The 18308-nt window shown below is 42.8% G+C and overlaps 1 protein-coding gene across 1 annotated transcript; it reads left to right on the forward strand.

Moving 5' to 3' along the window:
* The first annotated feature begins 320 nt into the window (after positions 1 to 320).
* Positions 321 to 18184, forward strand: HBP1 (HMG-box transcription factor 1). The gene is made up of 11 exons (XM_035332413.1): positions 321 to 466; positions 4057 to 4249; positions 5402 to 5636; positions 6818 to 6950; positions 7722 to 7833; positions 7961 to 8073; positions 8408 to 8564; positions 9130 to 9274; positions 11642 to 11971; positions 15283 to 15424; positions 17078 to 18184. Exons 1-11 carry the CDS (start codon positions 452 to 454, stop codon positions 17093 to 17095), a joined length of 1593 nt encoding a protein of 530 aa, XP_035188304.1. The 5' UTR covers positions 321 to 451; the 3' UTR covers positions 17096 to 18184.
* The last annotated feature ends 124 nt before the right edge of the window (positions 18185 to 18308 follow it).

The raw sequence follows: 18308 nt of genomic DNA on the forward strand, positions 1-18308 counted from the left end.
AGGGACCCGGCGGCCATCTCGGGGCCCGGCCCGGCGCGGGCGGCTGGCGGCGCGGTACACGTGTCCCTCAGCCCCTTGTTTACTATCGGCCGGGCGCCGCGCGGGGCACCCTGGGGGCTGTCGTTCTTAACCTGCCCAACTTGGCAGGCGGCGGCCGTGGCGAAGACTACAGCTCCCAGAGTGCCTGGCAGCGAGGAGAGGATGGATTTAGCCAATCGTGGAGCTGTCTGCGCGTGATTGACGCGCGGCGCGGCGCAATCAGCTGTGCAGGATAGTCAAAACATGTCCGCCCTCCGGGCGGATTCCTGATGGGCAGGCCTGTCAGCCAATAGGAAGCGGCGAAACGTTGAGCAACGTCGCTTCCACCCAATAAACGACCGAGTCTAGGCAGCAGGGGGTAGGACTCCGAGGGAACGACTCCGCGGGGGGGGAAGCTGAGGGGAATTCGGTAATGGCGACGGGTCTGGTAAGTACCGCCAAGTTCGGGGCTGCGTCTGCGGGCAGCCAGCGGGGCCCGGCGGGGGGCGGCCGGGGCCTGCAGGGCTGTGGAGGGTGGTGGCGGCCGCGGGCCGCGCTGAGGAGCCCGTGGAGCCCTCTCCTCGGCAGCCGCGGGCGGGCGGCCCGATGTTGTTTACCCCGCTCCGTCCCTCGGCCGCCCGGCGGTGCCGGGCCGGTTCCGCGGCGCCGGGCCGAGCCCCGCGGGACGCTTTTGCGGCGCTAGCTGTCCGTCGGGGTGCTCCAGCAGCGGCGCCAGGCTGAAAAAGCGCCCGAAGCCCCTTCCCCGGCCCCTTTTCCCTTTCCTCAGGGGCCGGCGGCTCGGCACGAACTGTGGGAGGGAGAGCAGCCGGCCCCTCGGCCGGGGGGGGGAGGCGGCTGCGCGGGGAGAGGGGCGGTGGGGAGGGGAGAGAAAAGGGGGAGAGGGGCGAAAGGAGGGGGGGAGCGCCCCCCCCCCTCGGGCGGGCTGGGCTGTTACGCAGTTGTGAATGAATGGGGCCTTGCGCGCATGCGCGCTGCCGGCGGGGAGTTTATAAACAAGGGCAGCGGCCAGGCGGGGTCACGTGGTGTGTGTGCGGGGGGGGGGGAGGGGGGGTTTGCGGAGTTGCTCGGCAGGGCTCGGCAACGTTCGGTAGGGCTCGGAAAGGTTCGGCCGGGCTCGGCTCGGTAACGCTCAGCAAAGTTCGGAAGGGTTCGGCCGGGCTCGGCTCGGTGACGCTCGGCAGAGTCCGGTGGGACTCGGAGGGGCTCGGCTCTCCTCACGAAGCCGTCGTGGCCCCAGCCACCCCCGCTCCCCTCCTGACCGAGAATTAATTTACCTTTGGCCCTTCCGAAATGGAAGTAACTCCGCGTAGCCAATGGGTCTTTGTTAATATTGCCTTTTTATTCTTCTTAACGTGAGAAATTGACTCGTTTTACAGCGCGGGTTCTATGTTAATAAACTCGTTGGGCTCTGTGGAAAACTTTCTGCCAGTGATCACAGCCCTGCGTAGCGCGCCCCCACCAAGCACATTTCACAAGTCTCTGAACATGAATCTGAACCAAAAAAAGTCCGTGCAAGCTAATTCATGACTGTTCCCTTGACGTTTCAAAACATTGAAAGGCCAAGGCCCAGGCAGGAAGCACACGCTGTTCAAAACAGGCTTTAATTGGGTAGGAAAAAAAAAAGTGCCCAACTTCAGTTTTCTTCCCTTTAATTCATTTGCTTGAGTTTTTTTGGCTCTTACATATGGGTGGCTTTGGTTTAGAAAAGTCCTGGAGACTTGGAAGCGCAATTCATTCCTCAAGTGGAGCAAGCAGCTTTCCTGTCACGCCCAGCATGCTGTCCCTGTACCTTACCGCTGACCTTCGCTGTGCTGTGGTGCCAGCACAGGTATTTTCAAACCTGGCAGGCCCCAAGGAGAGGGTACCGTTCCCTAAACAAACCAGCTCCTTCGTTTTGGCAGGAGGAGGAGAAAGGAAGGGAGAAAAAATAGAAGGAAAAGCAAGGCAGATGTTGGGGGTGGGGGGAGAAGGACACGGACAAGCCAGAAAAACAAGGAGTGGCTTTGTGGAGCTGATTGCTTGGAGATGATCGGCAATGACCTGGCCTGCGTTACTGAGGTTTGGTTTTTCTGTGCAGAAATGACTTTCCACTCTTTATTCTCTATTTTTACGGGTGGATGATAGAAGAACAAACTGCATTTGAGATGCTGCTTAGAGGTGCAACCCACAAACCATTGCTAGTTTATTAGAAAGCACTCTCATTTCTCTTACCTCTCTTTTCCACCTCTTTCAAATCAGAATTGTACCACTGTGACTTTATAGTAGTGACATTTCAGTAGTATCAACCATCTCTCTTATGCTTGGAATGCGAGTTTATGTGAGTTTTGTGTGTATACAGGAGAAGAGCAGACAAGAAGGTTAGAAATTACCAGTGAGAGCCTTGATACTGTTGCTCACAAACCGTCCTTGACAGTGTTGTGGCTATTTGGAGTAGCACATGCAGTTGCTGTTTTCTGAGTCAGGCTCATGTTGCCTTTTGTACCTTTGAATTTTCCCCAGCATCTCCCTGACTGTGCTGGGATGGTCCAGAGAAGGACCAGGTATGTCAGGCAGGGCCAGGATGTAAGGCAGGGGTGGCACCCAAACCGAGTCATGTACGTGATAGGCTGCAAAATGAGCAGAACCGATTCTTGGATCCAGCAAAAAGAGAATGTTGTTAGTGCTGGCAATACACACACAGTACTTTACAACCATTTATTAAAATAAAGTGGTTTTTATTAATTGTTATCTCAGGGCCTTTATGCATTACAGCAGGGGAACTTGTAGGGTGGTAGGCTTACTGTTTTGCATGAAATGGCTAGATTTTAGCTGTTGCTAGATGTTTATGTTTCTCTAATGGGGTGCACGATAGTGTACTTAGGGGTCATGATAGGCCACTGAGCTTTTCTTTGTTACTAGGCTGCATTTTTTGCTATTTTGTGAGGGACTATTACTTTTCCAATGACACTTTGTTATGGTAGAAAGTAATAGTGTTATGGTAGCTTTAATTCATCATCATCTGTAAAAAAAAAAAAAAAAAAAAAAAACACACCAGTATATAACCAAATTAATACAGAGCGGATAACCTTGTTTTCCAACTTTACAAGCCAGTAGTGGTAGTATGGAATACTCACAGTTCTGTGGCTGTTGAAGATAAGTTAAAGTCTTGCTTTGGGTGTAAGTGTTACAGTACTGAGATTTGGGGAAATGAAACTGCAAAAAAAGCTTTTAGTGGTGGCTTTCTTTTGTTTCCTTTTGCAACCCACTTTGCAACGTTAGCAGTTAAATGTGTTTGAGGCTACAGCTAGAGCTGCAGGGCACGAAGGGCGGTGGAAAGGCTGCTGCAGATACTCCAGCGGGGAGAAGGGGGACTGGATGCTAAATGACAGAGGAGACCTGCTGGCAGAAGGCTGAGTCAAGCAGCCTCTTTGCTTTGGTCTTTGCTTGCGAGGGCTGTGTCCCGGCTGCCCAAGTCCTGAGGTGCATCTTGCCTGTAGCAGAGCTTGAGCTCGAGCAGTCTGGGGCAGGTCAGCCACCTGAGTCAGGCACCCGGGGCCTTTGGGGCCAGCGTCTGGCTCTGAAGGAGCGGCCCCAGCATCAGCAGGGCAATCTCGGAGGGGCCGGAGGGCTGTCAGGAACTGGGGAAAGCAAGCGTCACGCCTGGCTTGCAGGAGGAGGATGCAGGGAAGCTGCCGGCTGGGCACCCGAACCCTGGCCGGCAGGAAGGCGGGGGAGCAAAGCCTCCTGAAAATCATGAGCCCCTGCTTACAAGAGGGTGACTGGGAAGAGCCAGCATGGGCTAGCCAAAGGCAGATCGCATCTGGGTGCCTTCTGTGGGGGGCTGAGTGGCTCAGTGTGCAGTGAGTGCTGTTTACGTGGGCTGTGGGAGGGTTGAGGAGGCTGGGACGCAGCAGTCACAGGCTGTGTGTGGCAAGGCAAGTTCAGCCACATGCAAGCAAACAGGCTCCTTACAGCAGGAGCAGTGCTGTAGCACTTAATTTAGGTGTACACAAGTATTTAACCTCTGTCTCTTTGAAGTCAGATACTTTGGAGCATCCTAACATGGTGTGGGAAGTGAAGACAAATCAGATGCCTAATGCAGTTCAGAAGCTGCTCTTGGTAGTGGACAAGAGAACTTCAGGAATGAATGACTCACTGGAGTTGCTGAAGTGTAATGAAAACCTGCCCTCTTCTCCGGGATACGCATCCTGTGATGAGCACATGGAACTCGGTAAATGATGTGGCTCTCGGAAGAAGCCAATTCTGAAGCTTTTTTGGTTGCAGTTTTCCTATAGTGTGGTTACTGGGAGCCGACTGAATGAGGTTTCTAACCGATCTTTGGCTTAGGTAGGGCAGGGAATGTGACAGCGAAGTGTGACGTCGGAAAGTTTACTATCACTTTTCCCTGTAACCTATTTCCAGCTCTGACACACTGGCTTGTTGACTTAAATGTGTTCTTTGAACTTCATGCTGCAAGTTTCTGCCCCTGATTTCCAGAGAAGTCTTTTTTTGGCACAAGAATAACAAAGAGAAAGCTCAAGAGCTCCTCCTAAAGGGGAATTATGCTCCTTTAGATCAACTCCAAATAGAGATTCTGGGGTAGTGGAACATTTAACTTCAGTTCTTACCTACTGGAGAAAAATAGTATGCACATTAGAAAGGATTGATATGATCCATGAAATATTAACACATTTAATTGAAGTCATAAAGTAATCAAGAATAATGATACTAAGTCATGTGACAGTATGTGACAGACTTCTGCCATTAAGCTGGGTTCCCCTCTGTTATCCTATATGGCATGTGAACTATGTAGATTATTGATAGGAATTCACCCCTACCAGGCTGCATACCCAGCTTTCACCGTTTCTGAGCTTTTAGATTCCATTCGACTGGTGGAAGCCTGGGAAGTCTCACCCTTTGCAACCTCTAATGTTGATTTTTTTTTTTTTTTTTTTTAGCGACATACCTGCAAGAACAGAGTAATTTAGTTGCCTTTTGCTGAAACTTTTAGTATTTTATTGAAGCGTGTTGCCACGTGTGCAGAATTCTGACTAGTAGTTCTAGTAGAATTCTAGTAAACTAGTCAGTCTAGTAAAAGAGTTTATTTCCATGTTACTTAAGCTGTATTTTTATCTAGAGCTGCTCGATATTTCTCTTCTAATGATTGTTTGAATGTATAGTAGACAAGAGATACGATGATTTCTGTGCCTGTATTTCTGTAAGCTTTACGAACAGGGTTTGTAAAACATTGGCAATTGTGAGATGAGAAAAGACAAATTATTTACTTCCTTGAAGTTTGGTTTTGATCTTTATTTGCAAGGTTCAGCATCAACTAGTACTTACCGGTGGGTATAATTATGTCAATTTGTGCTTTTGTTTGCAGACGATCTTCCTGAGCTACAGGCTGTGCAGACAGATTCTACCCCACCTGCACTTTTCCAGCTTGGTGCCGATGTTTCACATCAGGAATGTTCAAGGCCTTCATGGAACCAACATACCTCAAGCAGCGATTCGGAGAGCGCTTACTCTTGTGAGAATGGGGTGAACTGGTTGACAGAACTAGCAAATATAGCCACAAGTCCTCAGAGTCCTTTGATGCAGTGCTCTTTTTATAACAGGTACTGACATTCGTTTCAAGTTTTAGCTCCAGGATTTGTAATACTGAATCTCCAGAAATATTTCCTTCACTCTTCACACCCTCTGCTCTCTGACTTTGAACTGCAGACCTGTTTTTTATCTTCCTATGCAGTAATCTCATTCCTTTTACAGACGATTGCACAGGACTAGTTTCAGAGCCTGTTGCAAAAATTTCTTAATTGCCAGCCCTGAATGAGGTAGGACAGTACAAGGACGTTCCCTAACCACAGGAAGCTCAGAAATTATTGGCATTTACCTCATGTGAAGCAGCAATTGAAAAATGAAGATGAATTTTTTGTGTTAATCTCTTAATACTTACTAGTACTAAGTAGTCAGTAATACTTACTAGTGTGCTGACTTCAGCTGCTTTTTAACGAGCTAATTGGAAATCTAATGCAATGTTGTTATTTACTGTTACTGTTTCAGATGTGTAATCTGTACCTTTTGTAAGGCTGGGAGAAGTGTTGTGGGATCTTAGAATTTTCTGGGCTTCACCTTTTGTCATACAGCCTTGCTCTTAGGTTTATAATAAGAAAATGAAATGCAATATTGTGAACAGTAATGCGCTTGGGATTTATTCATCATAACAGAGCAGATGTCTTTGAGAATGGGGTATTCAGTTCAAGATATTTGTTAAAACTTAAGCATTGTGACAAGGAGGTGCTGCTGAGGAACTAGTACTGTCATTTGGGTGGTAGACAGAAGCTATGCAGCAATTATGCTAAACATTTGCCTGAGGTTGCACCCTTCAGTCATCCGGTTTGAGTATTGTTGTAGGGGTGTTTATTTGGTGTTTGGCTCATGCAAACAGCAATATTTGTTTAAGTAAATTTCTTGTTCCTAACTCCATTAATGCTGTCTTCTTGCTCTTTCCTAAGACTGCAGTGTAGATACAGCCATAGATGTACACAGTGTCACATGCAGTGAACTGTGACTACAGGATATCTGCTGCTTTGGAATGAAATAATTTTCTGTACTTACCTGAATTATTAAGAGTTTTCTGTAGATACTCAAAATCTGGCAGGATATTTATATATACGGTGATTGTGGTTTAAAATTCCATATATGAAATCTCACTAAATAAAAACAGTTTAGAATAATGGTAGCTAAGTCTTGCATAGCCTTAATCTGAAATATTTTAAAATATATTTTTCTATTGTAGATCATCTCCTGTTCACATAATAGCTACAAGCAAAAGTTTACATTCCTATGCACGTCCTCCGCCAGGATCCTCAAAGAATGATCCCAACTTCTCCAAGAATGATTTGGATGAAACACCAGTCAGACATGAAAGGGTGAGTTGTCATGAAAGATACCTAAAGTAAAGATGAATGAGAAATGAGTTAAGCTTTTCAAAAAGAGAAACTTGTTTTTAAAAGAGCTGTTAAGTTTAAGCTAGATTCTCTGTTAGTTTTCATTTTAGTAAACTCTGTAGGCTCGTTGTACTACGAGATAGAATGCATAGTTTTGTAGAGAAGACATTCTGAGAAAGCTCTGCTTCTCTTGCTGTTCCTTCTATAGCAAGCTTCTCACAATCCTATTACCTTGTTTGCTATCTTGAGAAGCAAGGATGTGGAACCATATCCTTTTAAACACAAAAATTGTCAGTCGTGTTTTTCCCTTTCCTGTGTATTAATTCGTGTCTGAAATTTGTCTGCTAATGACATTGTGTTTTTCCCAGCTATTTATCTAGAACAAACTTGCAGCTTTCCACTAATCTTACTGCAGAATAACATGTGCTTTGAGTGTTTCTGTGGATGACTAAGGAATGATAGGTTGTAAACTGCTAGTACTTTAGCCTAAGATGATCCAGAGGGGCTCAGATGAGTTTCAGGGGATGAAAAATGAAAAGTTCAGGACAGCACCTGCCAAGTACAGGACATGAGAACGTTCCATTCACATTTACTGCATTCCTTGAGTCTTTTTCTTCCTGTTACATTCCTATTCGTGTTTAAGGTAGAATTACGACACAGATGCAAATTAGACAATGTGCCTAAATATGTATAGGACCAGCCCTAAAATCTCACACCTTAATATATCGACACCATTTTTGCTTTTACTGATAGGCGAATAGTGAATCAGAATCTGGCATTTTCTGCATGTCGTCACTTTCAGATGATGATGATCTAGGATGGTGCCATTCTTGGCCCTCGACTGTTTGGCACTGTTTCCTAAAAGGTAAAATACCACGCGTTGTTGAATAAGCATTTGTTTTTTTCCCTTTTTTTGTTTTTGTAAAACTGTCTTTTTTACATGCCATTAATCTTTTTTTTTTTTTTCTCTTTTCCTTGAAAAAATGTATTAGGTTCTCGTTTGTGCTTTCATAAAGGCCGCAATAAAGAATGGCAAGATGTTGAAGATTTTGCAAGATCTGAAAGCTGTGGAAAAGAGGAAAATGTCTCAGCAAGTGCCTACAAGGTAGCTGTTAGTTCGAACAAATGCATTTCAATAGCTGTAGCACAATACTTACCTTGCAATGTTACCTCTACACCTTTAATTGCTATCTCTGGAAGAGTTTTACGCTGAGCTTGTCTAGTGCTGATGACTGTACTGTTTGATTATCTTGCCATGCAGTTGAACTGAATTCATTGAGGTATGTTTTGAATGTTTTATCATTTTACTAATTTCAACGAGAAAACCTAGAATGCTGATATTTTGTAATATACATTAAGATGATAAATATTTACTTGCAGTATACAAAGGTGTATGCTTTTTCTGGGGGGGAAATTCTGACCTGTATGCGTGTTTACAGGGCTATGGTTCTGATGGTTTGAAGTTGATTTCTCATGAAGAAAGTATTTCCTTTGGTGAGTCAGTGCTGAAGCTGACTTTTGATCCTGGCACAGTGGAAGATGGTTTGCTTACAGTAGAATGCAGACTTGATCACCCTTTTTATGTTAAAAACAAAGGTATGTAATTCTATAAGTACACTTGGTTTTATATTAAAACATTCTTAGAAAGTAGTTGCAGATTTTACTACTGCCCCATGTTGCTCGAGAAATCGATAAAAGCAATGTTGTAGAATCAATTTACTATCTTTATAAGCAAAACCAGAATCTGAACAAACTAAAACTACAGAAATACTGTACATCTCCTCAGGCAAGATTTGGTCAAGTATACGAGTGGAGTGCAGGAAAACGGATAGACTGGGGGGAGAAAGGAAAGCTGCAAAAAAGGGAGGCTTTTCTCTCCAACTAAACATTGAACTTCTGACGATAAAAGTTCCCAGGTTTTGATTGTTGTTTTTTTGTTTGTTTGTTTGTTTTGCTAGAGTGAGACTTTACTTGAGATAAACATAAACTATTCGCAGTAAGAATTCTCTGAGTTAAGTGTTTCTGATTTTTCTTTTGGGTGAAAGAAACTACATCAGAACACTTCTATGAAATGGTGTCATTTAGGCATATAGGATTGCTCCGGTTAAGAACTAGAGAGATTGTCTGGCCTTCTGTCTAATTTAACTCTTTACCACTTCAGGTTGGTCATCTTTTTATCCAAGCTTGACTGTGGTACAGCATGGCATTCCATGCTGTGAAATGCATCTTGGAGATCTGTGTCTACCTCCTGGACACCCTGATGCCATTAACTTTGATGATTCAGGTGTTTTTGATACATTTAAAAGGTAATTTTTGAATAAAGTGGCCTCAGCGGTTTTTGTATTTAATGAGTAGGCACCTTAAGTCTACGAGAATTTGAAGCATTACGTAGAGCAAAGAGAGAATACTTCTGGTTATAGAAGGTAAACGAGAGGGGGAAAATGAAGTCCGAATGATCAGGAAAGCTGTGTAGTTTTGTGCTGTGCTAAACTGCAAAGTAATTCCTTGGGGTAAAATAACTTTGCAGACCCTGCTTCTGATAGTCTAAGACACGTTAGATAAAACAACAAAGAATACATAATTGTACGAATCCTTTGGGTGAGGTGGGTTAGGTTTCAAAAACCTTGTAGTTTTTCCGCAATAGTTTGTGTTTGCCAGCTATTAGTGTGTGCTTCAGCTGCATACCTGAAATTGCCTGAGTAGTTCCTTAGTAACTAACGCATGTATGGCTTTAGAGTACAGTGCTTTCATAATTTGTTCTTCTATTTGTAGATTCTGCTATTTGTGGTTCTTTCCTAAGAGAGCAATTACAACTAACTTGAAAGTTTGATTGAGGTTTGCCTTGATTTGAGCAAGAGATTTGCCCAGATGACCTTCAGAAGTCCAGTCCAACAGAATAATTCTAGGTTTCTGAGAAAGGAAATAGGAGTACTCATAAAGGATTTTTCCATGCTATTTTGAGTTTTCAAAGTTTAGTAGAACCCATCTTTTCCTATGATGTTAGCTTCTTTTTAGCATCCAATTTTAGTCCAATTGCTTTTTGTTATTTTTTACAAGAAAAAGAATTTAAAATGCTGTTTGCAGTTCAAGTTCTATGAGCTCTTCAAAGTTTTCAGTGGGGAATAACAGAGCGGGTTCAAATTGTTTGTCTTCACTCATTTGCTGCCTAGGCTTTTTCTTCTTACTAACTCCTGTTCTGAACTTTCAGAGTAGAGAGCTGATAGAATCATGTTTATGTCTTACTGAAGACATTGGACTTCTGTCTCTTTACTCACCCTGCAGCCCAGCTGAATACTGTCTGGACACTTCAAATTCCTTATCTCTGTTTTTTTTGGGGGCAGAAGAGAGTAAGTGTCAGAAAGGAGCATGCAGCACCAGCTGCGGTTAACAGGACAGAATTAAATAACAAAATCCTGTTGCTGTGGTAGGAGGAGATTAGGAAAGCTGCTGGACTGTTTGGAGAACAGGGAGGTCCTTTCTCATTATCTTCTAAGCTGGGCTGCAGGGTTGTCAGCGTTGTCCCTTCTTTGTTGCATTTTCCTTCTCCAGGAGATTTTGGAGACAGTCTTTCAGTCTCCACTCGTGCTTTTGGTTCCATCCCACAGAAAGGGTCTGTCTGCACAGATGGGTCTGAGCTGTAACTTGCAGCATTTCCCTGCTAGTAGTTCTGGTCTGTGCTTGGAAATAAACGATTGATGGCAAAATATTCAACTATAGCCTCATTCAGCAGTGGGTGAGAGGAGCCTTGGAGTTACACGTGTTTGTTTGTTCTGTGGTGGTAATGTAGTGTCTAAAAGTTACAGTTGAGTAGCACCTTTACAGGTGTGTTTTCCCCATAAAGCATGCTAAAGTTTAGCCTGTTTCCCAGAATAATCTGCTCCCACCCAGTAGTTCCTGAGGTGATAACAAATAGTCTGTGGTGTTATGCATCTTCTGTAGTGGTTGGAGTTTATTGCAGTTTTTGGTCAGAAAAATAACAGTTTGTAATATTGCAGGTCTGAATGCTATGGAAACGACTTGTTAAGGTGTTGAAATAGTTGAAATACAGAGGGATTCTCACATTTTTGTCACTAGAGGGCAGACATTTGCCAGCGTTTAATTCAATAGTGCGCAGTGTCACAGGCTTTTCAACATACTAATCTTAGTGGATGGTTTGTCTGTAAAACAATTCAAATTGAACAGTCTAGAGCAGTTACTTGTACAAGGGTGTGTATTATATTGTTTATTTTAATGCAATTGTTTCATATTTGCTACTAACATTTATACACAAGTGAACTCAACTCGCGTTCTCTACAGAGCAGTTGTCACTTTCAGTACCTATCGTGCACTGACCCGACGTGGACTGCAGTCAGGACAGTTGCAGAAAGAAAAGAACTTAACTTCAAGAGATTGTGAAATCTGAAGACAGTGTATAACTAATTGTTAGAGAGTTGGGTAGTTGGTAGTAGCCAGCAAATCTTGCAAAACAGCAGTCCAGTGTCACTTGGAAAAAGCATTAGTTCATCTGCCAGACTCTTTTTCTTCACTTACATCTGCATCAGGCACAAACTCAAAACACAAATCTGCACAAAAGATCCCAGACTACTAGATAGCACAGCTGAAGAACGAACAGCTCTCTAGGGCTTGTACCTATGAAGTACTGGATCATTTCATAATATGTCTTTTTCTTCTAGTTACGATTTTACACCCATGGATTCCTCTGCAGTTTATGTGCTCAGCAGCATGGCTCGCCAGCGTCGCGCTTCTCTATCTTGCGGAGGATCAAACAATCAAGATGCTGAGAGATCAGAGTGCAGTACTAAAAACTGTGTGTCTACTGCATCAGCACATCTTTCCTCCAGTTCTTTGTACAGCAAAGCTGGCAAAAGCCACAGCTCAGGGACTGCAAGTACTGTGAGTGCCACTTCTCCAAACAAGTGCAAAAGACCAATGAATGCCTTCATGCTTTTTGCCAAAAAATACAGAGTTGAATATACTCAGATGTATCCAGGGAAAGACAACAGGTAATGGTATAAAAGTGGGGTTTTATTGTTACTGGTGAGCTAGCAGAATCCAATCTTAATCCTGACAGCACTTTGGTAAATTTTCCGTGCCGTAAAAGCACTGAATCATCTGCTGAAACTTGCAGGAAGTCATATGTCTTTGTGTTTGGGGGGAGGGCTCTTGGTTTGTTCCATTTTCACAAATATTTTTATTATATAGATATTTAATCTGAGTGATTTGTGGTAGTTGCGCATATATAAATGTAAACTAAAACACTTGAATGTGCACCCATCTTAAAATCAGACTTTTAAAAATGTATATAATGTGAAAACTGTTACCATAAACGTTGCATTTCATATAAAAATCCTAGTGCTGAATCTGGCTGAAGTTACAAGCTGGCAGGGCTTTGAGAGGGCTTTGGGTATTTCATCCCGTTCTGGTGGGGAGGCTGTAAGTGCTGCTGAGAAATAAAACCCTGCCGTACAAAGAACCCTTCCCTAAATTCCAGTTGGTCTCGTGTGTCCTGACTGCGATGTTCTGCAGTGTTTATAGTAACTTCAGTGAGGCAGATCTGTTATCCTCAAATTCATTGCGACTGTAAGCAAGAAATTGGATAGAAAGACAGCCAGGAAAGTTGATGATTACTGAATTAAAAATGCCGATTTTAAATGGGCGCAGTGAACTGGAGCTGCAGCTGGATGGATGTGGAAATAGTTGGAATATTTCAGTGAGAACATCTAGGTTTATGAAGGAGAGTGGTGAGTGTTACAAGTAAACTTCAGAGTACACTGCTTCCTTTTCCCTTTGAAAGCACTTTCTTGGCATCCATGAAGCACAAAATAAATCACTGAGTTTGATAATTGATTTTATAGGCATTCAGCTACTGTTGCTTACGTGTTGCTGGGGCATTCATTAATTGGGCTGTTCAGAGGCAACTCTCATGCTTTTAAAATGCACGTGTGTGTGTTTTCTAAATTACTGAGTAGATCTTAGAGTTGGTTTTATGTAGTCCCCACTTCATACACTGGAATTCTTACATTTATTACAGCGTTTTATGTTGTCTGTGGATATGAGAAAGGACAAAACTCGAGCTGTTCTGAGTTAAACTGGCTGTTCAGAGATAAAGAGGCTCGAGACGCGTCACGAAGATAGTGAGCCGCAAGCATTCAAAACACATTCACATCATGCTATTGCCCGTAAGGGCCGTACTTCAGGGCCTTCAGCTGTTGTTATGCTATTCCAGATATTCCTGTTTTTTCTCCAGATACTCTTTAACTGTAGCCATAGTTGGACCTAATTGTGTGTTCAGAAATACTTCAGTAATTTGAGGCAGGGTACATATTAAAGATAAAGCAAATCCCCTAAACTGTGTTTTAACAGCCTTTGTTAATGCTGAACATAATTACTGAGTGAACTTGAGGCGTTCTCCAATTCTGTTCTACAATTTCTTGTGAGTTAACTGCAATATGAGGGCTTGCATCCCCCATGGTAGTGCATTGCTAAAATGTTGGGCTCCTTCCTAGCCTTGTAAGAGGAAAGACAGTGTACAGAGTGTGATGAAGTTCTGATGAGGTGTAAGTAGGGTCAGTTCTTTTTTCCTTGTTTCAGGTCAGGACAAATAGGTCTCAGTTATGTCAGTAAAATTTCTCTGTATGCATCTTTCTTCGGTCTCAGCAGTTCACTCATAGAAACATTTCCTTGGAGAAATGAAGTTTTTTGTTTCTGCGTTAGATTCTGCAAGCTTTTTAAAATACACAGATCTGCACTCACTTTCAGCGCCTCGATGCAGCTTGGCTCTGGAGGTACGATTTTATTGTGCATTTGAAATACAGAGATTTCAGATGCTGCACATTTATTTGGAAACACAGTGCCTTTTTCAGCCAACCTCGCTCTGGGTCCCAGTGTTCTTTCCTGGGAGTCTGAGTGGCCCACTACAAAATGTTGACAAAACGAGATGCTGGTGCTGTTGATGTGCCTCCGGATACTGCCAAAACGTGAAAGCCTGCTAATTAAACTGAGCATGTTTGCTTCTAATAGCAGACCAAAGATACTGGTTCTTACTTTGTATAGAAAAGCTGAAATTCCGCAGCTGAAGAGACAGGCTGTGCACATGGATTTGGTGTCTAGGGGGTCTGGTTGCTGCTGGAGGGATTTGCTCTGAGGAGTCACAAGAGCATTTGACAGCCCGGGCTTAGCGGCAGCCCTGGTGGCGTCCTCACCGTGCTCCCTTAGGGCTCTGGGCTCATAAAAGCCTGACCAGTACCACGCAGTATTTCAGGATTAAAATGCGTTTTCTTGCAGGTGTGGTGCAGAACAGCCTTCTTCAGACGTGCCATATGTGGAACGCTGTGCAAGAGGCTGGTGGCACTGCTGGATTGTTAGAAGGCTGTGAATAGCTTCGCTGCCAGCAAGGAAATGTAGATAGGAAATAGCAGATTGCTTTTAGTTGTATACCCCTTTTTCTTAAAAGTGGTCATGCAGCCTGCATTATTGTAAGCTGAAGCCAAACCATACCTACCTGGTAGCTTCAGAATTCTTTTTAAAGCAGCTGTGGCTTATAGAGGTCTTCCTTCAGCCAAGGGATGGCATTCACATCTTAATAGAATATTGATCCAACAGTTGGGAGCGCAGTTAGGCAATATGGCGTGATAATGTGGGGAAATACTGTCCAAAGGTCGTCAAGTCTATAAGGGGGAAAAAATTCATTGAGCTTTTGGAAGGAACGATGGGTGTGTTAGAACAAGCGGTTCTTTCTGCGTAGGAACGTTAGCGTGGGAACTTACCAGTATGTTCTGCCCACTCGTGTTCTCCCCAGCACGGATTAAAAGGGGAGAAAGCTCCACGGATCTATTAAATAGACGCGAGGATTTGCAGTTAATCAAATCTTTGTTTGGCTGAGGTCATGTTCAGATCATTGCCCTAATTATTAGAGAACATACTTTCAGCAAAGCTGCCAGATAATTGTATAACATGAAAGTAGAGCAAAGCAAATGTGAACTACCATTTGGTGGTGGTTTGCATCAAGCTGATTTTTTAACATTCCTATTCTGCTGGCTTGTGCAAGCTGCTGTGTACTCGGATATACGCCCTTTGAAATTGTAGAAAGTGCATTGACCCATGCTCAGCTAACACACAAGTCTCAGCTGTTTAACTGGAAAAAAAAGTAGGAGAAGATGATCGGAAACATGATTGTTTAAAAAAAGTTTTTCTTCCGCGTTGTTTTTTTTACACTTAACTTTTGCTTTTTAAAAGGGCTGTGATGAAAAGAAAGGAAAACGAGGGTATTTCTACAATCCTGTCCTGACCACAGTCTAAAACCTTTCTCTTGCAGAGCCATAAGTGTGATACTTGGTGACAGGTGGAAGAAAATGAAAAATGAAGAAAGACGGATGTACACACTAGAAGCCAAGGCCTTGGCGGAAGAACAGAAACGTTTAAATCCTGATTGTTGGAAACGAAAACGAACAAATTCTGTATGTTCTCTCAAGCTGTTTTTTTTTCATTATGCAGTTACATCTGTTCGTATGGTAGCTACAGATTTTTCTACTTGTTCAAGATATACTCTGCTGTCTCCTCCTTCTCTTGGTAGACCAAACCTTCATTTTTATTCCCACGTTGTGTAACCTGCTCTGGGGCACTTGGCAGGAGACAGAGAGGACACGGTCTGTCTCTAGGATCTTGTGAGTTCTCTGAACTCTCTTGGCCTGAAAGCGAGCATCCTTGTGAAACGCAGAGGAAGGGTGTGACCTCTTGGTTGAAGTAACTGAGTTTGAGGTTGTACATAAAATAAATCTGTCAATTTCTCCCAAACCACTAAAACTTTTACAGAGACCTTCTCTGTTGTGATTCAGGCATATCACATTCTCCTTTTTCTTCAGTAAAAGTTTTTTTATATATATATATATTTTAACTTTTTTAAACTCTTAATTTATATCAGCACGGATGAAATTGAGAGAAAAAATCTGTTATTTTTTCTTTAATCACTTTCATTGGTTATGCTTTAATTGTAAAATACAGTAGATAATTCTTGTGTAGGGCAGTAAGTTTTTTCCACTTGTAAGAAGACCATCAATTTAAGAGTTTGCAGCAGTGTTGTTAGTAGGTGGTGGGCGCATTAAGTAAGATGAGGGCTTTCAGGCTAACCTGCAAGTTCAAACAGGCGAGTGGGTTGGAAGGAAAGGTCCTGTGAGGCGCACTGAATGCTGTTCAGCAGCCCTTTTGTATATATTTTTGGAATTTATGGCATTTTTTGGAAGCATCACGTTTGTTGTGGGCTTGACAGGTCTAAGATTTGATCCTCAAATTACCACCTTTATTTACACATGAAAAAATCAAGACCATGTGCAAATGTTGCTCTAAGACTGAATAGGAAATGCTCCAACACCAAGTTCCTTCTTCACTGCTGTACGTAATTTGTGCTGAGCTTTCAGTCCCTTGTTGCAGAAGGTTTTACCGAATCCCAGCTGCCAGGAACAAGCTGTTTTTCTCTTCAATATATCGTTCCAGATGTTGCACTGCAACTTATTTTCATCCAGTGACAGCCCTGTTAGCTTTCATGTGGTTTTAGTTAGAATAACTATTTATTAATACTCTTTTTACACTTCCGGAGTCTTGGGCATCGGTCTGTGAGCTCAAGTTTACTTCACACTTGCACCTCTGAGCTTCAGGGAATGCGGTGGCTGTGCTGGTGTATAATTGAGAGGAATATTTGGGTTGGCCTCAGTGAGAAGAATGTGTTTCTTACCCAATATCGTAGGATTTTCCCTGTTGTCGCAGGGCCTTCGGGCCGAGATAATGGGATCTGTGGAACCTATTACTTCGGTGTTACAACAGCAACAGCAGGAAATAAGTTAATTGTTTTTCGTGAACTAAGCATTTCATTCACAGCTTGGTTCCTTTTCCAAATAACCATAGTTGACTCCACACTGCAGCAATGTAGTCTGCTTGGTCTTCTGATGACCAGGGGATGAAATGATCTGGTTTGGCCTTTTGTTTTCTTCTGAGTAACTGACCAATGATTATAAGTACTTGTGGCTCTCAAAAATAAGTGTTTGCTACCTTTAAGGTAATGGCTATTTCCCTTTGATTGGTAATGGCTAACTTGTTTTTCTCTTCTCTGTTCTCAGGGCTCACAACAGCATTAAGCCAGGATTTTGCTGTTAACTCTGTATTTACAAAATGGCTGTTGCTTGATGGCAAGAAGACGCAAGATCAAGGTCTTACTATTTGTTGTGAGTTTGTGTGACCATAAAATATTGGCACCATCAAGTCAGAAATGAGGTAGTATGAGTGCGGATTTGCTTTTTACAATAGAACATTAAGTAAGCGAAAACTAGCAACATTTTAAACCAAATTGCCTTATTTTTCTTCCAAACTTCATATATGTATCAGGTAATATAGGCTTGAAAATGGATATCCTGTGGTGCTAAAGTACTTTAGAAAGAGGCGAAGGAGATGTGTATAAATGTTTATTTTTAAAAGAAAATGTACAAAAAGGGGAATTTTAAAATATGTAACAGCTGTTTATATACATTGATTCTTATTGCTGATTCCTATGTATTGCACAACCATATTATTAATTACGATTCTCGGATCTGGGAGTTTCTGAAATAGCAAAACGTAGCGTCAGCCTCTCGCCTTCCCAGTCCACCCAGACACCAACACGTTACCGGGATGTGGTAAATGGAGAGCGTAGTGTGATGTAGCACGGGAGCCGCTTCTTGGGTTGCCATGTATAAACTTCGAGTCCACAAGTGAGATGTTTTTGCACCCGCTGGCAATAGCAGGAGCTGTTCTTTCCAATGGAAGCAATGGCCCAGACCAGGATGAAATGAACGAATAGCATTATCTCAAGAAAAATGGTGCTGTCGATATTGTCACCATCATAGTTTTAACTTTGTGTTTTGTCTTTGCCACATATTCTCCAATATTTTATTTTGCCATAAGACATCTTTGTGGTGGGGGCAAACTTTGCACTTAACTATACGTGCAACACTTGCACTTTACTTTTTTTCCTCCAACTGTCTAAAATTAGAGCAGCTGCAGTAGGATTACAATTGCTTCTGCTGTGAACTTTTACAATCATGGCTTTTCATGTACTAAACAGCTGTGTGTTTCTTTTTTTAAAATCACAACTGTAAATTTCAGTTTATGACACGTCTACAAGATGTTGCCCCTAAGATTTTGCACACTATATTCTTGTATATTATTTCAAATAAATTCATTTAAAACTGGGTGTTGTGTATTTTGTAAAACGAAGACTAGTTGTTAAGTCAGCCCTACACAGATAAGCAAATTCTGCGTGAAAGTCTTCACAAGGACCCATCCTAAGTATATTTTGATGCCTTGCAGTTAGGA

Source organism: Oxyura jamaicensis, chromosome 1 (assembly GCF_011077185.1).
Source record: "Oxyura jamaicensis isolate SHBP4307 breed ruddy duck chromosome 1, BPBGC_Ojam_1.0, whole genome shotgun sequence".
Taxonomy (NCBI): Eukaryota; Metazoa; Chordata; class Aves; order Anseriformes; family Anatidae; genus Oxyura; species Oxyura jamaicensis.